The 26,804-nt window shown below is 38.8% G+C and overlaps 1 protein-coding gene across 1 annotated transcript; it reads left to right on the top strand.

Moving 5' to 3' along the window:
* Positions 1-1,928: 1,928 nt before the first annotated feature.
* On the top strand, positions 1,929-25,749 carry sfrp5 (secreted frizzled-related protein 5). The gene is made up of 3 exons (XM_039657148.2): positions 1,929-2,729; positions 11,907-11,984; positions 24,941-25,749. The coding sequence occupies exons 1-3, from the start codon at positions 2,204-2,206 to the stop codon at positions 25,267-25,269; spliced, it is 933 nt and encodes a 310-aa protein (XP_039513082.1). The 5' UTR covers positions 1,929-2,203; the 3' UTR covers positions 25,270-25,749.
* The last annotated feature ends 1,055 nt before the right edge of the window (positions 25,750-26,804 follow it).

Here is a 26,804-nt window from a genome sequence, read left to right as displayed (position 1 = left end):
GCCACACGACTCAGATCCACGAACCTACAGAATCGCGACACACCTCTTCCAACTCCAGCGTTATTCTCCTTACCGTCCAGATCCAATGCTGCCTTATCTTTAAATTAGGCTATTAGTATTATTTGAAGTTAACATTATAAAATACGTAGACCTACACCACAAAATTAGTTGAGGATAAATTATTTAAAATTGGGTCCAGCATTATGGACATGACATTTGCAGTCAAAACTTGAAATAAAAATTCTCAGAAAATACATGTATTGAAACGTATATAGGCTACTTCCTTAAAGGACTCCAGACATTAGACAAATATCAGTCTATGTTTTATTTTTAATATTAGGGAAAAGACACACATTCATGCGTGACAAAAAAATCTAAATCGATTTTTTTGTAATTCTGTTAATTACACCTTCGCAAATCGGATGAGGAAGGGTTGGCTCTCCAGTCTCCATAGAACTTAAAATATTCATTTTATTTTAGTTTTCGTGTTCGCATTTATGAGGAAAAAACAATGTTACAGACGCGACCGCTCTGAACTGGCACTAAAAGACTGCTTTAAAACTTCCACATAGTCTGTTGCCTTTAAGAAGTAAAAGCAGACAATACACTGTAATACAACTGTAATACAAGCCTCACTGAACATGTAACGAGTAAAATATTACTGAAAATTGATTAGTAATGCCTACTGTGTTACAGCAAAAAGTAATATGTTGCTGTAATGTATTACTTTTGTAATGCGTTACTCCCAACACTGCCGTTTGCTATGGCATTTGTATGCCGCCTCTCCAGTGGACTAATCTTGGCCTAGTTCCTTGTCTCTCCACTTTAGTAATGTCTAATGATAACTCATCAAAACCTGGCTAAATTGAACATATATGTTTAATCCAACCCGATCTCACGACCAAGTCGTACAAATTCGACAAATGAATAAAAAGTAGCTAATTCGTAACAATTCATACGACCTCACTCGTACGAATTAATACGATTTTGCTAAATCGTACATATTTTACGAATTGGCCAATTCGCATGAATTCGTACGAATGACCTACCCCTTACCCCGCCCCTAAACCTAACCATCACGTGGGTTTAGACAAATCGTACGAATTAGTACGAGTGAGGTCGTACGAATTAGTACGAATTAGCCACTTTTTAATCATGCGTCGAATTCGTACGAATTGGTCGTGAGATAGTGTTGGTTTAATCAGATAGATTCATAGATGATAGATAGATAGATAGATAGATAGATAGATAGATAGATAGATAGATAGATAGATAGATAGATAGATAGATAGATGGATAGATAGATAGATAGATAGATAGAGAGATAGATAGATACAAACACTAAAAGAAAAGCAAAACAAAATGCACCCTCACAATATGTATAAATCTTGATAAGTGTTAACAGATAAAGATCTGTCAGGAAAGCTTCTCAATTTGGGCGGCTGTAATATAGCAGTGCGGCCCCCTGCTGCTGGGTGGCTGTTATGGGTTGAATTTTGGGCCCCACAGTGTGACAGCAAATGATATAAGGAGACATAGAGAAATCCAGTTTCTATTCACATCCAGCGGCAACATTAGCATATCTCAAACAGCACATCCCGAATGCCCTGACCACCTGTAGATGAATCTTTTTTTTCTGCCTTCTGATTATTTCCTAATAAAGTAGAATGTGAAAGGCTGGGGCTGATGCTATGTGTGGAAAATCTGTGTGTCCTCATAGCTAAAGAGAAATTGAATGAGCCCAGCACACTCCACGCATGCATTGTGCTGCAGGACAGCGCGTGGTCTGCCTGTAGAAGTGTCTGCGAGGGGGGTGGGCTACAGGGGTGCCGCCCACTGAGCAGCAGTTGGCTGTTGCTTGGAGGGGGTGGGGCTTATGGTGGACAGGGGAAACCAGTAGGAGGTGGGTGGGCAAGCTTACTCAGGGGTTGTCAGCTCATAGGGCCCTGAGTCCACTGTCTTTTTATACACTAGGTGCACTTGAGTCAAGCTAGAAAAGAGCTCAGCTCTGAGATCTTCCACTATTGCCTGCAAGCAGGAGTTTCTAACAAACTCCCGGACAACCAGAGACGAGAAGGAGGGAAAACCCAGCGCAAACCCAGTCTTTTTTTTTCTTCTCAAACACAACAAAAAGGATTAAAATTCTTCTTTTTGATCTGCTTCCCCCCATTCCCCTTCTGAATTACAGCAGAGCTTTAGGAGGATGGCAGAGCAGAAGAGGCAGGTGTCTCTGACCCAGGCTGTGACCCTGGCGTTGGTTCTGCTCACCTCAGCTGCTTCGGCAGAGGAGTACGACTACTACAGCTGGCAATCGGACAATTTCCACAACGGCCGCTTCTATGCCAAGCAGCCACAGTGTGTGGATATCCCAACCGACCTGCGGCTCTGCTACAACGTGGGCTATAAAAAGATGCGTCTGCCCAACCTGCTGGACCACGAGACCATGCCTGAGGTCAAGCAGCAGGCGGGCAGCTGGGTGCCACTACTGGCAAAGCGATGCCACGCTGACACGCAGGTGTTCCTCTGCTCCCTTTTTGCTCCAGTATGCCTGGACAGGCCCATCTACCCATGCAGGTCTCTGTGCGAGGCGGTGCGTGACAGCTGCGCCCCAGTCATGGAGACCTACGGCTTTCCCTGGCCAGAGATGCTACAGTGCGAAAAGTTCCCCATCGACAACGATCTGTGCATTCCCATGCAGTTCTCGGCGGGTCACGCCACTCAGACTCCAGGTAGGACCCGCAAGAACACTGTGGCTTTTGATATAAAGATGACTGTAAAATCCAAAATGATTTTACAGTGGAAATGAATGCAATACAGATGTGACAATCCAGAACCTGTAAAGTAAAATTTGGCAAAAATCAACTAAAAATCAACTTTAAAAACAAAATAAATAAATAAATAATTTCACGAGAGATGCATGCATTTTTTTTAAAACAGAACTAATTGTTTTTATAAGTGATAACCTATAAGCATATTTTGCTTATATTGTAACTTTTGCTTAAAAAGTACAAAAATTATAATCACTAAGTCTCCATAGATCTATACAATAAGGTCCATTGGTGGATTTCCCCTTGCTTTGTTTAGCCTAGAGCTCTGGAGAAAGTAAAATTAGGAAAAAGCTCTTGGAAGGACAAAAACCTTTCACTATCTAAAGCAAACATCTCATGTGGAATGTGGAGAGGAGCGTTCCTGCTGCGCAATGCCTCTTTGTTTAATCGTGCATTTAGGTTTCCAATTAGCCAGGCAGACAAACTCTTTGGATCACTAATTAGTCTGGAAAGTTGTACACTACTTTGTCTGACTGAAACGAGAAGGACTATTGTGATAGAAATAGGAAGGACAAGTGAAGAGAAATAGCCAGGAGTGTAGTTAATGCTCGGTTTGAGGATGGTGTTAAACCATATTTACAGGACAATAGATGATCAAAAGATTTTAATTTAATTAAAACAAAAAGAACTCATACTAATCTAATGCAACAAGTGATGCACAAATGACAAGTCTCTATACAAAACATAAAGAAATATATAAATGCATTACTGTATGCTGTGTTCAAAATGAATCACGTACTGTACAATACAGCTTTCCTTTTATTTAAATATGATATATTAAAATAAATAAATAAATAACATAAAACAAGGACTATTACCAAATGGTGTCTAATGATTATTTTCATTCAAAAATGTGTGGAATAGAAAACCTATATTTACTTAACCTATTTTTGGGAACATCCTGAAATGTAAATCTGATTCAAACATATTTTTTATTTTTTCATTTGAATATTTTTTTTTTCTAATAGGGGTAAGATGAGATGTTTGGGTTAGCTATATATATATATATATATATATATATATATATATATATATATATATATATTCATTTACAGTGGTAAACATGCACACACATTCTCTTTTCACTGCTAAGATTTGATGAATTACAATGTTCTCAAAGAAGGAAAAAAAGAGGCTTTTGGAAAAAAATGTGACTCCACAATACTGTTTTCATACTTCAGAATTAAGTAGCTTGGCTTCTGTTAGAAAAATAAGCTCCTTAAAATTGCAGCAAACTCAAGAGCAGGCAGAGCAAGAGTGGGACCTTCGAGACAATATCAATTACAGCCATAGCTGCTCTGAAATTACATGATACTGAGAGTTTGAAAACTAGCAGAACTAAGTAAAAAGCTCTCTGCATCTCAGCTGGATGGGAAAGTAGCTCACGGGCAAGCGTTTACAGCGATGTGTGTTTTGGTGAGCGCGCACATCGACGTGAAACAGGACTCTAGAGATAACATGACAGCACAAACCCTCGTTTGACACGACAAGTCGCTCCAGCCTGCAGCCGTCAGCTCCGGCACACAGGGACATGAAGAGCTGTTTTTTTTCCCCTATGGTTTGAGGTGAAATCTTGGGACGGGGCCCGTTCACAGCGAGAGCCACAGACATGTTTGATGGGCTGTTTCTAGAGATACATTCTACAAATAGAAGTCTTGTTCTTAACAGACAAATAGCCTAAACAAGAACCCTTTTTTATTGTCCCCTCTGAAAAATCCAGCTTACTTCCTGTTTTATGACATATTTACCGCATAAAATCAGTGATTATAAAGTTAAATGTTAAAGTTAAAGTTAGATTATAAAGTTTATGAATTTAAACCTGAATACAAATACTTTAATTGTTAAAATATTTTCTCTCATCCCAGTTTAATATGCAGAGACAACTATGTGGTCATCATGATTTTGTCAAACAAGACATGTGGATCAACATCATTTGTTGAATCAGGAACAACATTCCTGTCCAAAAACATAGTCCTAACCCTATTCTTACCCCTAAACCAACCCATAACACCCATAAAACCAGAGGGAAATGAGTATGATTGGTGTGTAGAAGCCTCTAAATCTTGTTGTTAGCCAAAACTTGACATTGAACCCTATCATGCAATGCAGCTACATGCAACAAGTGTGTTTTGCTAGTTTCAGCCGGTGTTCAGGCGTATTGCTGGCACATAACTATTTTGAGGCAACTGAAATAGACTGCACCATTGACCAACTGAAACATGGTCTAAAGTCAATAGTGCAATATTATTTTTTTGTTATTTAAAGAGGACGTTAGTAATGTGCACCTATAGGCGCATCCACAATGCACACTCTGCTTATTACACAAACAGGGATGCCCAGCGGCACACAAACTCCAAATATTAAAAATAATAGGATTACGATGTAAAAGATTAATATTGTGCACATAGAGATATGGTGCAATCCGGATATAGATGGTCTGCTTGCACTTTAACCTCAAGCATGAGCAGATCCGCTTGCTCTCTGGAGAAGCGTTCAGTCTTTCCGCTTGCAAAATGTACCATGTAAATAGTAATCCGCCATGGCGCGAGGAATGGTATGGTAATTATAATCTGATTTTTTTTTTTTTTTTGCACGTAACACCCAAAACACACCCACTATGGCTTATACACACCTATTACCATTGCATTAAGAGAATAGAGGCAACCCTTTTAGACCATTTTCCCATAGTTAAACTAGCAAAAGTGGATTCTAAGTGCAATTGTGCTCTCCACTTTAGACCATGCCCTTAGATCGTTAAAATAGGGCTGCTGTTAACCTATCCCTTTAATCTGATTGGTTGATTGGAATCATTCCAAGATCAATAAAGATGTTGATGGTGAAATCAGGTTCACCCAAATGCATTTGTTCAGCAGTTTGGGGCAGGGCTATTTGTTAGCTGACCAATGGCAGAGAGGGAGAGTGTCTGTGAAACCTGTTTGAAAATAATTTGTTTTGCTGCTTTTGATTTTTAGGGTCTCGTTTTATTTAAAGAATAGATCAGAAAAGAGACAATTAATTAGGCTAAACGTAAAAATGAACAAGATAAAAACAAATCTACCAGCTCAGATTAGAGTGAATGTGTAATCCATTGTTTGCAGAGTTCTGTTGAATCCAGAGGCGCTGTTGCCTTAGGGGCGGCTTGGGGAGATATGTAAACCTGTCTCTGTCTCTGCTCACTGCACATTTAAACAGACTTAAATCTCAGCAGTTTTTCATTCTGATTAATGTTTTATGTCCAAAGTGTTACTACTCATAACTTCATGGGTCAAAATGAGCCATAAAGTTATAACCTGTGCATAGTTTAAACAGAGCATTTTCTCCATAAACTGTGATGCAGAAAGTCAGCGATGCAGAATTCACTCGAATACAGAAATACCTGGAGTCTTAACTGTGAGGACTTAAAAAAACTACATTTATATCCATGATGACAAACTGTGGGAAGGTCTTAGTGGCAGATTGCATCACTTACAAGTTTCTTGTCTTATTAAATATGAGATCTTATTTCAAGTAGTTTAAATGAATAATAATGAGTGACCAGTGCTAATTGTCTCAATGTAGGTATATTTTTCAACTTTAATTTCTGTATCATTACTGTATCATTACTTCATCATTACTGCACAGAAAAAAAAAAAAAAATCTGTTATTTTTGTGACAGCATAGTGGGGCATGTTGTCACACTATATAGATTATAGATCCAACCATAGATTGTGTGTCAAATTTAAAAAATTTTGTTAACAGCCTAGTGTGGTGTGTGTGGATTTTTAAAGGTAGCATACATAATAATATAATATGTATATATATATATATATGTGTGTGTGTGTGTGTGTGTGTGTGTGTGTGGTTTGAGATAGAGCCTTTGTGACAATTTGTATTTTTTTGTGTGGCCACTTAAAACAAAAATCTGTCAACAAAAATAAAAAAACTAAGATGGACAGACAGCCAATTTGACCCTATAGAATCAATAACTTAATTGGCTCTATTCAAGTTTTACCCACAAAATAATATCAATCCGAGTACAGGTTACATAACTTGTAGGTCATCATTTTTTCGTCAGTACACTGGACTAATAAACAACTGATGTTACCAAATGAACCCCATTTTTAGGTTACCTGACAAAAACCTTTACAATGCAGAAACTGTTTTAGATCTAAAGCACTCTTGCTCATGAAAAATAATTCTTTCAGAAGCAGTTCTGTTGAGTCCTTACACATGTTTCAACGAACACACGAGAGTATTCAACAGGAAATTTAAGAGAATAGATTACAAAAAAAGTATTGCTCTGATATCACTCAATCTCTGAATTGGCACTTCTTGCAGAAACTCGGTTTGCAGAATTACCCTCGCTCGGTCTCCTGACACATGCTTTGGCTCAGTTTCTACCAGGCATCCTGCCAGCAAGCCACCCTGCAAAACAGAATAAATCGCTCTGCTGTGCAAATACGACATTTCAGCTTCAAGTATGCAGCTCACGACGGCCTGCGAGTACGAAACAAAAGTTTCCTCCACAGCACGCTCAGTGTGTACAAGTCACCATCAACGTCACGTCTCCGTCCTGCTGAATGCTGAATGTATGGGAATTTCTGCTCAGGGACCAAATGACGGTTAAAATGTACAGAGGGGTTCAACTCCCCACGACCTGTGCACTGAAGCCTGGTGAACTTTGACCCCTCCCCTCATTATCTATCGCTATATCTGTGCTTGGGGCTGGGGTGATAAACTCTGACCCTTGGTTTTTAACCTGGAAGGGGGAGTCTGGAGACGAGCCATGTAAGCTCTTGTTAACAGATGCTTTTGTTTTGTGAGCTCAAGGGAGAACCTGTGCTGAATATATGACAAAATCAAATTCGTCACCTCAGAGATCAGATATAACAAACATCATTGTGTGGTTGATTTAAGTGGAGAACTTCAAGCTTTAGCCAATCTGGTCATAGTTTGTTCCATCAGACCCCAACTTTCTATATTTTTAGCTGTAAAAAAAAAAAAAAATTCCAGCATTCTTCCTCTGTTAAGCAGATTGATGATGTGATAGAAGTTTAGAAGTTTGGAACTGGATAATGCACCTGACACTTATAGCCGAATGTCAAAAGAACCATTATCAGACATCAAAGAAAAGATAGGGTAAAAATTTCTTCCAAAATTGATTAATAATAATAAAAAATCTTTACAAAATGATTATATATTCTACTGTTCAAACATTTGGGGTCTTTTGGGGTCTAAGATTTTTTAAGAATTCTGAAAGAAGTCGTTCGTGCTCAGCAAGGCTGAATTTTTTAAAACAGTAATTCAGTAATATTGTGAAATCAGTGTCACATGATTCTTTGGAAATCCTTCTAATAAACTAATACACACTTACTGAAAAAAAATACTTTTAGTTCTTTAAAATAAAAAAATAAAATAAAATAAAAAACTTCCTTTAAAACACTCACCTCTAAAATTTAGAATTCAGAGTCAATACTAGAACAATCCGTCTTCCAAAACGTGTTCATCTTACCCTGATTCACTATGGTAAGCCTATTATAAGTGTTTATGTTTTAGACCTGTCGGGATGGCTTTCGCAGGAAATCGTGTACTTGCGTCACTCGTATATATCCGTAAATAGAGAAAAGTTGTTTTGGCTACATTGACGTGTGGTGTGGGAGTGACAAATTAGTTGTTACAATGAGCGAGTAAGGCTGACATGGAGCTGATATAAATCTCCAATCTCAATGGAATTGTTTAAAAAAAAATAAATAAAATAAAACGAGAATTAAAATTGGCTTGGATTTTCCGTTAAAGTAGGGTAAACTTCAATAGTGGTGAATGAGAGACTATATTTTTTTATGTTCCCATTTGCTCAAATAGCAAAAGAAAAACTCCCCAATAGTCTTTTCACAACTTTCAAAAAAGAAAATAATAATAATAATAAGAGATTACAGGTAGCTGCGTTTCCATTACCCTTCAAATCGCGAATTGAAAATATGCCCTGTGGAGACAAATCAATGTCCCTCCCATTTATTGCAACTTTTTTTTTAAGCTTGCACGTGGTTATTCAATCAATTTGAAAAATGAAAAAAATAAATTGAAACATTTGAAATTTTTATATTTATTTATTTATTTATTATTTTATTTGCATTCACAGGTCACCTGGCATACGTAAAAGTCCATCATTCTTTAACGATGGCGCTGTATGTTTAGACAGAATATGAGAAAGCTCTTAATTAAACTCAAAAGATAAAATAATAACAGGAATACTGGATAAACAACAAAGAAATTCCAATTTTATCTAGACCTCGAATCAGATAGGAGGGAGAAACACCTGGCCATTAAGGGAGCAGAAACTCATTTGCATTTAAAGATACATGCACAGAAACAGCATATCTTTGCCCTACCTCAAAAACTACCATTTCAACATGCTATAATAAATGATCTGTGGGGAATTTTAATCCAAAACTTTACAGACACATTCTGGGGACATCTGATATTTATATTACATCTTGTAAAAATGGGAAAAAAAATAGATCCCCTTTAACTAAGTTTAAAACTAATTTAATTTTCCCACATGTACATGTGTACAGGATGTGTTATACAGTACTTTAAGCCCACTGAACAGAATCCCAGTACCCCAGTAGGTGGCACGATAAACATCTGTATCTCTACAGTTAAAAATAAGATCAGCAAATAACTATCAGTTCCAAGGTCATGTACAGCTGTTTGCATGTTCCAGTGAATATTTTCACTGTCAAACTGCTGAGAAGAATGTTTTCACAGTGTCCTATTAAAAGCTTACCCATGCATTTTTCTTTGTACGTTTACGAGTGTAAAATATTCTGGTTGACATTCAGACACATCCTGTTGTGGAGAGGCCAAAAATATATATATATATTTTTTTTTTTCCTTAGACCATAGTCCAGGTATATATAGGGCATACTGTACAAACACTATCTGAATATATGTGATTTCACAGTGATGAACCACTGAAAGTTTTAATCTTGTTTTATAACTTCCCTTTTCCTCTGTGAGGAAATAAAACTAGCAGCTGCCAAACCTCTCCCTCTCATGGCTTCAAACACTGTGGATTAAGGTCCATTAGCACTGGCTTGCTGCCCCTACATGAGTCCAGCATTGCAATGAAACAGAGTTCTATTCGCTGCACTAAACCAAACACCATATTAGAGCTGTTAGGATAAACAATCACATGAGACTTTAATTTGACCAAACCAATCATTTTAGTAAATACGGATCATTCCCACCCTTTATTTGTTTGTTTGAGTCCCATGTGATTAACTGACTGCACTGAATCTTTCACTAAACTTACTGTATCATTGCCACTGACCTCAGATGACAGATTATCTCATCAATGAACACCAATACAAGTTACAATTTACAGAAAAAAAGAGACTGCAACCGGGCCCATGCGAAAACAAGGATACATATCGGAAGGGCATAACATGTAGTCACGCAATGCTTGCTTATGTTGTCAACATTAACAATTTGAGAACAAAGTATCCACAAGTTTCCTACGCCCCATGAGGCCTTGCGTCAAAAGTGGGCGCGACTTCTGGTTCGAAGTAAACAAAGCGCAACTTGGCATGCTTGACACTCGTTCATTCAACAGTTGACAGTCATTCAAGTTATAGCGATCCAAACTAGCTAAGGTGGGAACACAACCTCAACGAAATTAAAAAGGGTGAAATAACAGTACCTTTACCCTCCGCAGTAGTTGATTGGGAGTATTATAATAACATTATTAATAATCAATTATCATCAAGGCATGGTGACAGACAGTTGTGCGAGCTGACAAACAATTAAAATAAAAAATACACACTTAGTCATTGTGCTTTGGAGTTTATTCAAAGTTTTCTGTCAACACAGGCTTTGATACTGAGTTTAGGTTAAACATCAGTAGCAAACAGCCAATCACATGCTGATAGAGTTTATAGAATATTAAGAATTTAAACAAATGTACACAGGAAAATTCGTCATCTTTTGGGAGGTGATGGAAACTACAGTCGCTGGCAGGATCAGAGACGGGCTCTGGCAGGATCACTCTGATTTCGTTTTCAGCTCATGTTTAAAACAATCACGTTTAAGCCACTGAATTAGTTTAGTCCGGTTATACATACAACCGCGAACAGCACATGTTGTCCCTGAGCTCAGTAACGACCCCAGATAGCAAACTGACATTGAATCAACGTGGAAATATGACATCGAAACAACGTTGATCTGACATTGTTTTGCTCATCGAATTAACGTTGAACCAACGTCAGACGCGTCATTCTTTCAAAACTAACGGAAAATCAACTTGAAATCAACGCGTTGTTTCAACGTTATGAAAGCAAACCAATTTTCGATTTTCATTTAGCTTTGAAGAATGCCGCGTCTGACGTTGGTTCAACGTTAATTCGATGAGCAAAATCAACGTTGTTTCAATGTCATGAGGGACGTAGTTTCCACGTTGATTCAATGTCAGTTTGCTATCTGGGACATCTCTCATAAAGATTTGCGTCTTTAAATAGTAAAATAATTCTCCGAAAAATAGCTAGCCTCTTCGCTAAATCTAACACACAAAATACCATTGGAATGCTATTTCCGCCGCCTCACCGGAAGTTTCACCCACTTTATTTTTTACAGGAGCGCCCCTCGGAAACTTGTGGATAATTTGCAACTTATGACAACTTATAAGCGATTCTTGGATTTAATCAGCGCGATTTACTGCAATGTCAGAACCAGAACAAAAGTGGATGTTTCTTACTAGTTCAGATGACATTTTCTGGTGAAAATTATAATGTTGATCATACCTCCAAAAAGAATAATCTGTGATTCTGAATGCCAGTACCCCCACTGGTGCGGTGACTGACTGCTGTACACTGTCCTCAAACATTGTGTTCATCCACGCTGTGCTGTGTCGAGGGTGTTGAAGTATAACTCACGTAAAGTTGATAATTCTGCATTCTGCATTCTGTGACTGCAATTGCAGATTTCAAACAGAGATGGCAACACATAGGAAAAAATATATATTTATTGTTAATGGCTACATTTATGTTTAATGGTTCTTTATGAGACACTAATTTTAACCATCTTTCCTTTTTTACCCTGTAGTTTCAAAAGTGTGTCCACCCTGTGACAACGAATTGAAATCAGACACCATAATGGAGCACTACTGCGCCAGTGATTTTGGTAAGATATTAACTTTTATTAAAACATCACATCACATTTGACAACTTAAATAACTCTAGAGTTGTGATCTCTTCATAATGGTCGAAAATTGTAATGAAAAAAAATTATGAGAAGCCTGCGGTTTGCTTGTATGGGAAAGTGGCCACTGTAATATTTAGGGTGAACATAAATGTGACATCATGAGAAAAAACAGATACAACATGAGGTTGCTCTGTTATGCACCTCATTAAATATACTGTGCAAATATGTATATAGCAACTCAATGCAATTTATATATTGATATCTTTGTATGTGTAGACATGGGCATCAATATATATATATATATATATATATATATATATAGATATATAGATAGATATATAGATCTATATTAGATCTGGGTGCTGCCCAGATCTAATTATGTTATGAAGTTGAGGAAGGAGAACCCAGGTGCAGACAGAGTACACTAAACACACGATTTATTGACAACAAAAAGGGTAAAATAATGCCCACGATGGGGTAAACAAGACAAGGCAGAGGATAACTAAATAGACTAAGACTTGGACAGAAGACTAGACGCTAACTAAAAGCAAATACACTAACAGGATCTTCACAGAACATGACAAGATACTAACAGGGAATATTTAGCAATGACTCACACGCAACTATAGCAAACACAGGCAGGATGGTGTGTAACATCACAGCAGGTTTCACAATGAACCAACACAGGACAGCAAACACAAGGGGATGATAAAGGGAGACTAATGAAAACATAACAGGCGACACAGATTAATTAATGAAGACTAAACAAGGGTAACAAGGGGGCGGAGTTCGGTGACGAGACAAGGACTAGGAAAAATCAAGAAGATGATGGCAAAATCATGACCGAACCCCCACCTTAAGGAGCGGCTTCCATTTGGGGGGGGGGGGGGGGGGAATTCATGGGGGATAGTCCAGGGTGGATGGGTGGACTGGGGGTCTTGGGCTTTCAGGACGAGGGCTAAGGGCGAGGAATCCGGGCAGACTTGGATGGGGACACATGAGGCACAGTCTTACGGGAAACAGTCCGGGGTGAGGTGGTGACAGGGGTGACCGGGGAAACGCACGTGGGCACAGAGGGTGAAGAAACAGGAAACCAGACTGGGGGAACAGCAGGGGACACAACAGGACACATGACTGGGGATGTTGCAGGTTGCCGGGGAGAGGTGAGAGGCAATGCTGGGCTCTCAGAAGCAGCTTCAGAACCAGTGCTCTCCATAGCAGACTAGGTCACATCGTTCTCTGCAGTAGACTTTGAAACCGCACTCTCTAACGCAGACTCGGGAGCAGCGCTCTCTGCAGCTCTAGGCACGGGGTCTGGGGACAAGACAGGACTAACAGGGACTTCTAGGATTTTGACAAGACGTGACAAGTACTCGGAAAGGGTTCTTGCAGCAAAATGACCGGCATCTCTTGATTAGCTGAAACTGAGCGTAAAACAGCTTCAGCAGCTGAAATCGGCCGCTTCCCTCTCTGCAGCACTCATGACTGTAGACTCAGGAGCAGTACCTTCGGCTGTAGCGGGCTAATGGACGGCGCCTACTGGAGCGGGCTCAGGGATGGCGCCTGCTGGAGCGGGCTCAGGGACGGTGCTTGCAGTAGCGGGCTCTGGGACAGCATTTGCAGTAGTGGGCTGTGGGACAGACAGAGGATTGGAGGCTCCCTTCCTTCTCTTCTTTCTCCTTGGCAGTGGAGCAGATGCCATTGACTAGTGACTGGTTGGGGAAGCTCAACAGGAGCTGTGACTGGGGCATGGAGGACAGTCTCAGACAGGGCTATTTCCGTCGCAGAGGATTCTGATGGACTCCCATGAGGTCCGTCTCCCTCGCTTGCCGAGGAGACTTTCGGGTAACGCTGATGCCTCGGGATTGGAAGTGGAGCCAGCTTGATTCCCCTGGGTAACCACAGCCAGGACACAACCCTCTGGGATCACTGACAGCTTGGGTGATGGTGACGACAAGGTGGAACCCTGTGACTCCCTCCGTGACAAACAATCCACCATCTCACCAAACGGGTAGACGACCAGCCGCTCCCATTCAGCCAGGGGTGGAGAAGCATTGAGACCCGCAATGAAGTAGCGGTTGAGGAGGATATCAGGTAGGAAAAGCCTCTTCTCGTTTGCAACCTGGGCATACTCCCTCAGGGACCGCTTTCCCTGGGAAGGAATCGGCAGCTTGCCATTACTTGCATCAGAAATAGTCCTCAGCCACCAATGTGCAAGGTCATCCGGGTTGTGCTCAATAAAAGAGGACATGCTGTCTGCTGGGTTCTTTGTTCGTCGGTTCATTCTGTTATGACGTTGAGGAAGAAGAACCCAGGCGCAGACAGAGTACACTAAATACACGATTTATTGACAACAAAAAGGGGAAAATAATGCCCACGATGGGGTAAACAAGACAAGGCAGAGGATGACTAAATAGACTAAGACTTGGACAGAAGGCTAGAGGCTAACTAACAGCAAATACACTAACAGGATCTTCACAGAACATGACAAGATACTAACAGGAAATATTTAGCAATGACTCACACGCAACTATAGCAAACACAGGCAGGATTCACAGAGTGTAAAATCACAGCAGGTTTCACAATGAACTGACACAGGACAGCAAACACAAGGGGATGATAAAGGGAGACTAATAAAGACATAACAGATGACACAGATTAATTAATGAAGACTAAACAAGGGTACGAGGGGGCGGAGTTTGGTGACGAGACAATGCAAGCACACAGCCCAAACAAATGGCCATGTGCTTACACATAAAACATGGGTCTGTCATGATCCTGCTAAGACTAGGAAAAATCAAGAAGATGATGGCAGAATCATGACAAATTAGACTAATGTTGTACTAAACCAGCCTCAGGTAACTCAGTATCGTACTAAAATACTGTAGACATGAAATAAACTGGCTCGGGGAACTTATTAAATGAAACTAAAATGTCATTCAGAGTTGACTTTACTTTTGTTAAACATCCCATCGTGCTTTATCATTAAATTATAGAAGGAAAGATAAAATGAAACGTATTAAAACATATTTTGGTAACACTTTACAATACGGTTGCACTAATGCACAGATAATACTGAATTAATGTGTAACTAGTGATTATCTAAGCTATTCATTAATGATTACCACATTAGGAACTAATTAAGAGTCTGTAGGGTTAATAAGGTTGGTTAATAATGATGTGCCTCAACAAGTAAAGTCATAACATAATGATACCTTTGCAAATGATTAGCTAATGATTAATCAAAGCAGACAACTGGAAGTTGAAGTGCATAACTTTGACTAATTGTGGTAATTAACACATTAATTTACACTATTAGTTAATACAAAGTGTTATTAAGGAATTAATACACAATTACACATTGAATTAATAGAAATTCATGTATTGTTTAATCTATTGATCATATAGAATCTTTATTAGTTCCTGATGCAGTAATTATTAATTAATGGTTTAGTTCTTCATGAGTTATGCATTAACTCATTCTTATCTGTGCATTAGTTGAGCATGAATTAATGCTCATTTATTAGTGCACCCATATTGGCTGTTACCCATATTTTCAAATTAGAGAAGTTGAATGCAGTTTGAAACATATCAAATTCCACATAAATAATATGCAAAAGACCACAAACATGCAGCAAAGTGACCTGTTTTCAGTGCAAGGGTCACATACATGAGTTCATATGGAATTGACATGCAGTTTTAAATGGTGCTGGATGATTCCTGTTCTAATAGTTTGGGATTTTTTTTATGGTTCATATAAAAGTGATGTATTCTGACTAGAGGTCCATTGATCTGTCAAATGTGAATCTCTAGAATGAGTCTCTGGCATTGAATAAAAGAGTTTCAAGGTTAAAAGTCATTTGAAAAGCCTTCCCTATAGAGGGCCGAGGATTATAGCACAGTAGAGTCACACATATGCCTGACTTATCTTTGGCTGTGAGGCCTGTTTCTCTTGGATTTGCATGTATTTTCCTTGATAACTTTGACAGATGACACTAGAAAATATTGTTAGTAGTAGCCTGAGTGTATGTTCTAGGTTTTATACATTAAAGTCAAAAAATGAAGTGTAGACATCACAAAGAGAGTTAAAAAAGTTTTTTTTTTTTAATCCTCTAGTTCTGGCTCTTAAAATTCTCCACATACTGAAACCATAATGCATGACAGGATATTACTGCTTGATTAATTTATTCCCCTGATCTCCATTTTACTGGTACCTGGTCACATTGTTGAAACTTGTTGTTTTTTAACTAGTGTTTTAAAGTTTATTGTGATAGTAAGTTTAATAGTGTGCTCTATTAATCTTAGTTGGATGTTATGGCCAGTTTCCACAATCTAACAGTAATCAGTGTATTCAACACATACTGGACAGCAGCACACATATCAAATGATTTAGGTTTGTGCATGTGCAGATCGCTGCTAAGAAATCTATCCATTAGAGTCTATTCACTGGCTCTGGGTACAATTAATTATAATATTTTATGTAGCGCTAAGCCGGCTAAGGAAATCCATTGTTTTTAAGTTTGGTTTGGGGATTTTAAATGGCTTAGTTTTGTTTATATCTGATTTGTCATTCTCCTTTTTATATAACCTTTTGGAAACACAGTCCAATGAGACTCTTCTGGGAGGCAATTAAAGCAAATAAGTTTTATGACAGACATTGGCTCAGGGATTTCAGAATGATCAAACCAACATTTAAGATGCTGTGCCATGAAACTGATCCGCTGGTTAGTCCAGTTATCCAATCACTTCAACTGCAAAGTCATGGGAGTTTTTTGTTGCAAATTGTGGGATTTATTCGGTAAATATGTTTGTGTATATTTATGTATGTAAATATGTGTTGCACGTGTCGTCTTGAAAGAAATCTATCTGCCTCAATGGAGCGTATATGTTTTTTTTTAAATACACATTTATAAACTTCATGTACTGGCCTTTTCAAGCATTTTTATGCAAAATCCTGATTATGCTCCTAAAAATGGGTGGATGGATATATTGAATGATTTTTTTATTTCTTCTCTTGAAAACAAGAAAAATATATTTAAAGAAAAAATATGTCCATCGTGGTCCAATTCCACTTAACATTCTCTGAACATCATAATCTGGGTTCTGAAAAAGAAAGTCATAGAGGTCAGGTTAAGAACAACATTTAAACAGAATTTTACATGTTGGGGTGAACTGTCTCTTGAAGGTCAGTTTGAAGTATTTTTTTTTCAGTTCAGCAAATCGACCCTGTAACCCTTGTTCCCTGAGAAAGGGAATGAGAACTGCATCGATATGACACTTTGGGGAACCAGCACTTAGTGTATTGCGTCTGAAGTATGAATGAAACTAGTCCAATCCTATTTGTGTTGCATGATGATGTAGAGTGTGACGGCACACCGGGAAGCTACAAAAGGGATGCTGTCACACAACAGCGTTAGCTTTGTGATGAAGCAAGTACCTCCCAGGCAGAAGGAGGCATGGCAGAGGGACACAGGTCTCGTTCCCTTTCTCAGTGAACAAGGGTTACAGTCGTGACCCGGGACGTTCCCTTTCAAGGGAACTCGAACTGCGTCGATATGACACTTTGGGGAACGAGTACCCACTATGCCGCATGACAACTGCCTTTCCCAGTGTGAAGCTGTCTGAGGCACAACTAGGTGAAGAGCACTCGTGCACCAGGAGGTCGATAGGAGGTCAAGAATATAAAATCTTGTGAATTTGTGCGGAGTGGCCGAGCTAGCCGCATCACATATCTCATGAATTGGTACCCCTGAAAGGAGGTCTCTATGGGACACCATGCCTCTGGTAGAGTGAGCCCTCACAGCCAAAGGTGAAGGCAAACTGCATACCTGATAGGCCAGGGAAATAGCCTGAACCAGTTATTGATGGTCTGCTTGGATGCGGAAAGCAACTGATCCGCCTTTCTTCTCTGAGAAGATCTCTGAAAATATAAGTCAAGCGCTCTAACAGGGCAGAGCAGATAAAGACTGCCCTCCTCCGCCATCACATGAGATGGGGAATGAAATGCCTGTAGAACTGTCAACCTCACCAAATTAGACAGCAACTTCGGGACTTAGCCTGGTCTAGGGTGCAAGATGGCCTTAACTCTCCCAGGAGCAAACTCCAGGCACTGATGTGATATGGAGAGGGCCTAGAGATCTCCTACTATCTTAAGAGAAGTAATGGCATGGAGAAAGATCACCCTAAGTGACAGGTTCTGAGCCTCAGCCAACTCCAGTGGTTCAAAGGGGGCCTTAACTAATCCTCAGAGAACCGAGGTCCGGGTGGGAAACGTACCACCAGTTGATGTCTTCCCAGAGGCCCATCACTCAGAGGAGTGTGGGAAGCCACAATGGCAGCCATATAAACCTTGAGTGTAGATGGGTTAAGACCAGCAGGGAAGCGATCTTGAAGGAACAGTTAACTGGGTCAACCTCACCCTTTCTACACCAAACAGGGAAACATTCCATTTTAGGTCGTACAATTTCCTCGTGGAGCGACCTCTAGAGCTTAGTATAGTCTCTACTACTCCAGCCGACAGGCCAGCCTCTCACCCCAATTTTGCATGATCTTCACTGGCTTCCTTTGGCTTACCGTATTGAATTCAAAATTCTCCTTCTCACTTTTAAATTTTTGCATGGCCGGTCTCTCCTATATCTGTAACCGGCTCCACCCCTACACCCTGACTCGCTCACTACAATCCACTGACTCCAGCCTTCTCGTCGTGCCTCGGCATCACCTGGCTTCTATGGGGGGTAGATCATTCAGTGTTGTTGCACCAAAAAATTTTGAACTCTCTTCCCCGATCAATCTGCTCTGTTATCACTATTTCTGAATTCAAATCCATGCTCAAAACACACTTGTTTTCTGAATGTCATAATTCTTAAGTTGTACTACATTTTTTACACTCTCGTCTACCTATTGTTGGTTTGTTTGCTGTCTTTGTCTATTGCCTTTATTGTTGCTTGTTTTTTGTAAAGCGTCCTTGAGCTCTGGAAAGGCGCTATTTAAATAAAACGTATTATTATTATTATTAGGTACTGTGCCCCCTTAGGAGCCAGACCCAAAGCTTCAACAGCTCTGGGCGAGGGTGGAATATAGAGCCCTCTGCTTGTGTCAGCAGAGCCCTCCTGATAGGGATCTCTCATGGAGGGCGTCCAAGAGCAATATTATATCTAAGAACCATACTCAATGGGGCCGGCCCGAGTATGAGGTTCGAATGAGGTTTTAAATGTTGTATCTCACATATCAATTCCACCATGTCCGGGTGAAGTCTCTTCTCTGAGATACAACAGTTTCCCTTGGGACCAGAGGAGAATCTGATTCGCCAGTCTGCATAGAGGGTGCAATCTCAGATCCCCTTGATGGTTTAAATAGGACACCACTGACCTGTTATCTGTTCTCACAAGAACATGGTGACCTTTAAGGTCTGGGAGGAAGCTCCTGAGACCCCTGAAGACCGCCAACATCTCTAGGCAGTTTATGTGCCAGGAAAAATGCTGGTGGCAGAACCTCTTGTAAAGTGGCCATCCGTGACCGCGCTCCAGCATGTGAGGGATGTGCCTGTCGAACCGGCTTTCTGGCGACATGACACTCCCAACGCAGGCCTTTGGGACAGAAACCAAGGTTTCTTCCACATTGATCTGGCATCTGCTTGTAACCCTTATTATGCGGAACGGATTTCCCCTCGGAGAAAAGGGTATCGGTGGACAGTGGACGCTGCTGCCATGACCCCTAACACTTTCTAAAGATGTTTCACAATGATCGCTTTATCCTGGTCACCATGACCGTGCCAACACACTCTTTTTGTGTTGAGTGAGTTGAGTGTCAACCCCAAGTTCTGAAAATGAATTACATCTCGTTGATGTTGTTTAGCACATGGATGCCCTGGAGCCTCAGCGGGGCCAGAGCTGCATCCATGCACTTGGTGAATGTTCAAGGGGAGAGTGCTAGGCCGAATGGAAGAACCCGATACTGGTATGCTTTGCTCCCAAAAGAGAACCTCAGGAACTTCCTGTGAGAGGGAAGGATGGAGATGTGGAAGTATGTGTCCTTCAGATCTACGTATGATGACAAAGCAGTCCTCAGACCTGATTTGTTTCACGATTATGGGAGTGGTGAGAATCTTGAACCTGAACCTCCTCAGAGACCGATTCTGATGCTTTTGATCTAGGAACATACTCTATACTCTATGAGGAGCTTGACGATGGCTGAGACTGCCCACCGGCGGGAGCCTTCCTGGTCCTTGAGCGGCGAGGGACATATTGCCTGCAAGCTCTTTCTCTTTGATTCTTGGAACCGCGGGGCGGGCTTCCGCACGGGGAAGGAGGGGATCCGAGCTATCAGACGAGGATCAAGAAAGTGTCAAAGCAGTCGCGATCGCACCTGCTAGCTCTCTCTGCGAGCCCCACAATCTGAGCTGCCATGCCACCTCGGTGGACGCGGGACCCGAACCATGGGGAGCACGAGCCTGGACGGCTTCATCAAATATAGCCAGGCGGGAACGCAGTACTCTGATGGGTAGTGCTTCACAGTGGCCGCAAGCAGCCCCCTCGTGCTGCGCTCGCAAACAGTAAACACACATCTCGTGTGTGTCCCCACCCTTAACATAACGGGGGCAGGGGTGCACACACTGATGAAACTGCTTGCTTGCCGTCTCTTTTGATTTTTATATAATATTTAAAGGGTTAGTTCACCCATAAATGAAAATGATCTATGTAACCTCTATGTGTTTATTTGTTCTGCTGAACACAAAGGAAGATATTTGGAAGAATGTTTTAATCAAACAAATCTCATTACCCATTGACTACCGTAGTAGGAAAAAAACACATACTATGGTAGTCAATGGGGAATGAGATCTGTTTGATTAAAACATTCTTCCAAATATCTTCCTTTATGTTCAGCAGAACAAATAAACACATAGAGGTTTGGAACAGCATGAGGGTGAGTAAATACTGACATAATTTTCATTTTTAGGTGAACTAACCCTTTAAGACAAACAACACCAAATAGACGTTTCACACTTGCTGAAGAGTGAAAGCTTGTGAGACTCTACGTCATAATGCAACACCAATAGGATTGGACCAGTTCCATTCTCAGAAGTGTTACGCAAAGAAGTGTCATATCGAAGGGGATTTTTTCATTGCAAGAGTTCTCTCTGCAATTTGAAGTTTTGAGTTAATCCAACAATAATCACAGCATTATCATGGATTGGCTAATTATTTAAAGGGTCTATATTTCAGAATTACTTCAATGTCTATGTTGGTTTGCCATATTAATAGTTTTCACTGGCTAGGCTAAAAAGTTGATGCAGTTCAATTAAAAATATTGTAGAAATTATTGTAAAATCATAATGTGCATTGTTGTTTTAGATGCTACTTGCCATTCAGAATATTTTAAACACAACATTCTTTATTGATAAAAAGTCCCAAAGCCTTATGGACATATACATTTTGGTTTCAGAATTTTTGAAAGAAGGCTGCAAATACTCAGGGTATTGCTTTTCCTCATTGCCTTACTTCATCTTCTGTCAGACCTACTGCCAGCAATTTAAAGCAGCTCTTGTGGTTTCAGCTTGTCACCACGATATTGCCCAGGCGTGTTCACTCCTCACAAGCATTATGGGCCGTGAGCGATCACCTGAATCAGAGAGAAAAACGCCATGTGTAGCTGTACTACAGTTAGGTATGTTAGCTGTATGGTTTTGTGGTTTAGCAAAATCACTTAAAAAATATTAAATCTATCTGATATGCAAAGAGAGACAATGTTATTTGAAAGCTGATTTCTTCAAAAAGTGTAAATAAACACTGTGGCTCTGGGAGCCTTCAAATTGTGTACTGACATGGACCTAAACGAGGTACCCACACCATCATTTAGAAATTATTTATAAACTTGGCACTTTTGACTTGGACCACTAAGAAACCACCATACAATGCTCTATCAACCATCCTAAACACGCAGGCAACTACCCACAATATGTATGCAACCATATTGCACTGGCCTTGCAACCACATTCAATAATACTTCTTATAATTGTGGCATACTCACATTTTCTTCCGATCTTTCCTTCCCTCATTCTCTCAGATTGAGTATTGGCCTATTCATTTTTTTTTCAGTGACTGTGGTATTACACATTCATCATACACACTCTTTTTAATTGGATTTTTTTTTTCTGATATTTGATTCTTCCAGAAATCTTATAGGACCTCAATTAATATTTATGCCAACACCAAATATCTCAATGCAAGTGAACTGAAACAGTTATCAGTGAAACCATTTAAACATTCCTGCCCTTCCAGAGATGCATGAATGTTTATGATAGTAGACAAGGAGCCTAGCTCACACTGAAGATGCAGGACAAATGTTGTCACTGATTAATGTGCTCTCAGCACGTTTGGATGAGTTCTGTTTTATAGCATCAATTACAGATAACTACTTTCAAAATGTTTTAAAATGTAACTTAGAAACAAGAGAACATGGGAATATGGATAACTTTGAAAGTGTTTTTTTTTTTTTTTTTTTTTTTTAAGCAGGCTTGCTTCTTTATAGTTCCTAAAGGAGAAACCAGACCTGATCCAAACTTGTGGAGATGGAAGCTGATATTTCTGTACAAGAGCAGTGCAAATTCAGGGAAAAAAAAAATAAAAAAAAATATATAACAGTATAATTATATTCCATGAATTTTCATATTTTATATTTTTCATATTTTATATTTTATATTTTTAATTATATTCTATGATATTCCATGAATTCTTAAAGGAATTATAAAAGTCAATACCACTACACCACACATCACTATGCCGCTAAGAGTGCATAAAGGGGAATTTAGACTCAACAGTATTTTTGATAATATTTTAATCAATATGTATTTTCTCGAAAATTTGTGGATTACTGTCGTGATTTTTTTTTTTTTTTTGCGGTGAGCCAATAATTTGCTTTAGACACCAAGCTGAATACACAGATCTCTGATATAGACCATTTTGCAATATGTAAACAACACTGGTCCAGAAGCACTTCCTGTTTCAGTTTTTTAACACTACATAAAAGCAGGGACAAAATACAACCAATAGAACATGTAAAACTGAATCAAAAAGTTAAACAACATCTTTATGATGTTTTCTTTACATGTGAAATAAAGAAAACAGTTACAAACTGAAACAGGAAGTGTTTCTGGACCAGTGTTGTTTATATCTAGCAAAATGGGTTAAAAGCAGTATTTGAAACGAGCGATTAAAATGATGGCCGATGCAGATCGCATTCATAGTACACACCTACATGCTTGATAATGATTTATTCATAATATACATATGCAAACTTTTTAACTGTCATGACATTGTCAAATGTAGATCCTAACAAAATACAAATTCGGAAATAGTAGAGAAATGACAGCTGGAGGCCTAAACAAAGGAAGAGTTGCAATCTCTGCCCAAAAGTTATGCTTAGAAGTAGAAAATTTTCTTGTCTCTTTCTGCAAAGATTTTACAGTAGCTCTAAATTATGTTTCTTAGAAAACATACAACTGCATTTTAAAAATAGTAAAAGTGGACAATAGGTTTGATATATTAAAACATTTGCTCAACATCAATTATGTTAATTATTTCATTAATAGGACACTTTTTGTTTTGATACAATCTATCAAACATTAATTCCAGTATGGGTCATTTTGACCCCTTTTATGCTTTCGTGTAGTTTTTGGTTCACACATTCATCTGAAATGTCATCTTAAGACAAACTTGAAATTCTCCACAAAAACACACACACACAAAAAAAAAAAACAGACTTCCAGAGTAATGGTTTGGGTGAAAATAAAAAATAAAAAATAACAATAATAATAATAAAAAATAAATAAATAAAGTAATAAAAAAATAAAAATAAAAACATCCAAAAGAGGATGGCTTTATAGCTTATGTGGACAGGCTACTGAAAGTGTGTTCACTTTTCACATCTGTCTTTAAAACTTTCCGTTCCACTCTCAGTCCTCTCCCGGGTGAGAGCAATTAGTGCCGTCCATGTTTAAATGATGCTCCTCCGGGGAGGTGTAAACTATTCCGGCGCTCTGGATAGCCTTGGTTCTTCCTGTGTGCTCGTCGTGAAAGGTCTTGTTGCTTGAGACAGCAAAAATATATGGGAGAGCCGGAGTGTGAACAAGGGTCCAATGAGAAGATTTCCCATGTTTTCCAATGGATAAAGTTAGTGCCCAGATCTTTTTTCCAAAGGGTCTTTCTGGTCTTTCCTTGGTGATTTTAAAGAGATAGTTCGCTCGTTAATGAAAATTCTGTCATTATTTACTCACCCTAATGTTTTTCCAAACCGGTAGTTGTTATGCAAATATATATATATATATATATATATATATATATATATATATATATATATATATATATACTGTATATATATATATATATATATATATATATATTTTATAAAAATGTATAAAAAGTGTAAAATAAAAAATTATAAAAGTTTATAAAAAATTATAAAAATTGAAAATTTAAATAATATATATATATATATATATATATATATATATATATATATATATCATTGTCAGTTTTTTGTTTCCCAAACTCATCAGGCATTATAGGAGAAGACTGTTATCTTGGAAAAGGGAGACGTGATTTTTCACCACACTTTCAATTATTTATTTATTTATTTATTTATTCATTCATTCATTTATTTATTTATTTATTTATTTTTATTTTTTATGAAATATCAAAAAGATAAACAATGCAGATTATTTTTTTACAGCCATATTTGATCATATTTATCAATAAAGGGGGCAAATAATTCTGAGCAGCACATTATAAAAAATAAACAAGTGGATTTGTTGAGTTACTATTGAAACATTAACTAAAAATCTAAAGGGGTATTTCACGTAAGTATTTTACGTCAAATTGTGGCTGAAATAAAATATTTTGGGAATTCTAAGTTTCTTTCTTTCTAAATTTTATCTACAGCAATCAAGATGAAGATTAAAGAGGTGAAAAAGGAAAAAGGTGACCGCAAGCTAATCGCAGCACAAAAGAAGAAGAAGGTTCTGAAGATGGGAATACTGAGGAAGAAAGACCTAAAGAAGCTCACACTATACATCAAGAATGGAGCAAACTGTCCCTGCTCACAACTGGACAATCTCGGGAGCAACTTCCTCATCATGGGCCGCAAAGTAGACCAACAGTTACTGCTCATGTCCATCCACAAGTGGGACAAAAAGAGCAAGGAACTCAAGTTTGCCATTAAATACATGAAATCTCATCAGTGTCCCACCTATCACACTGTCTTCCAGTGATCAATGACTCTTCTGTCTGCGTCTTCCAATAACTCTTTCAGAGACCATATCCATGCCTAATTCCAACCATTAGTACAGATGTATTTTATTACTCAAGAAATGGCTTTTGGAAACTGCTTAGGACTTAATTCATCATCAAATACAGCTACATTTAGTTGGCAACTGTATCTACATAAAATGTATTGTTTATGAAGCAATCAGCACATTTACGATGTCCATGCATATTTTAGTGAGATTTTCCTGGTTCCCTCATTCAGAGCACAAGCTATGAGACTTTTCGGAAAGACACTGACAACCCTTTCAATCAATGTGAGAAAAAGAGAATTGTGAAAAAAAGCTTTAAAAAGTGCACTCATACTTGATTTCAATGGCAAGATTCCACAAGCAAACGAAACAGAACCAGCCTAGTGCCAACTGGTCTTTATTTGTATCTTTCATTTTGTAGATAAGGAATAAAACGTTTTTATTATGTCCTACGAAGATACGATCGTGATCATTAGCACCAGAATGTGACACGACTCTAGTTGGGGCTTGGAACTTGGGAGGTAAGAAAACTGATTGAAAAGTGTTGGTCAGGATGGTGGCCCATATACGTCAACCCGCACCCTGGACCATTTCTCTGCTCTAAGAGCGCACATCATTTTAGCTAAGCTTATGACAGACTCTGGACTCATTCAGTAATTTTGGTTGGTGAGGTGTTTTTCATGCTTTCTATATAGTATGCAACATTATTTTTTGCTAAAATTATTATATATTGCTACAAATATGCAGACATGGTATGGAAAGAGCCTTCCGACTTTACATCTCACTGTAATAAAAGTTAAAATCTAACTGTGCTAGTTCTATTTAATCAGCCATCACCTTTTAATTATATTGTAATATTGTTGAACACATCAAGGATTTTGCCAGTTTGTTATTTATCTTCAGGAATTAGCAATAGTTCAGCCAAAAAAGCCTTGTCATTTTAAACCTCTATGAATTTCTTTCTTCTGTGGAACGCAATAAGATTTTTTTATTTATTTGTTTATTTTTTATCAGAAAACATTACATTTTGGTTCGGTCCTGTGGCAGCTCGTCAGGGGAGGCACAGCCCTAGGCTATCCAAAATGTTTAGGTAAAACTGGGAGAAGGATGGTTTAATGTTAATAATATGCCCAGTTTTCATTCAGTGTCTTAATTTGTATTTCTTGTTTGTAATTTCACTACTTTAACACCATAAAATATTACTGAGGTCAGCTCTTCCCCAAATCTGCTGATGTTGCAACTGTTCAGAAAACTAACCTGAGGGGATTCAGAAGGGCAGGGAGAGGCTAAAAAGACTTTTGCCTCCATTGGTAAAAAAGAGAAATAAAGAAAGAAAGCCAATCGCTAATTTCACTTTTAGCTGTTAGGCCGTGTGTCCACCAAAGCGATTTTTGCCTGCTGAAAACGCTAGACGCTCTGCTGAATACGCTGAGCTTTGGGTGCTTGAGAGCGTTTTGGCAGGGCAGCGTTTTTTTTCCATTGAGACATTTCGTTGCTATGATACAGAATAT

The sequence above is a fragment of the Pimephales promelas genome, chromosome 11 (genome assembly GCF_988280905.1).
Source record: "Pimephales promelas chromosome 11, fPimPro1.hap1.1, whole genome shotgun sequence".
In the NCBI taxonomy this organism is placed as follows: domain Eukaryota; kingdom Metazoa; phylum Chordata; class Actinopteri; order Cypriniformes; family Leuciscidae; genus Pimephales; species Pimephales promelas.
This window is presented reverse-complemented; position numbering and strand designations above follow the sequence as displayed.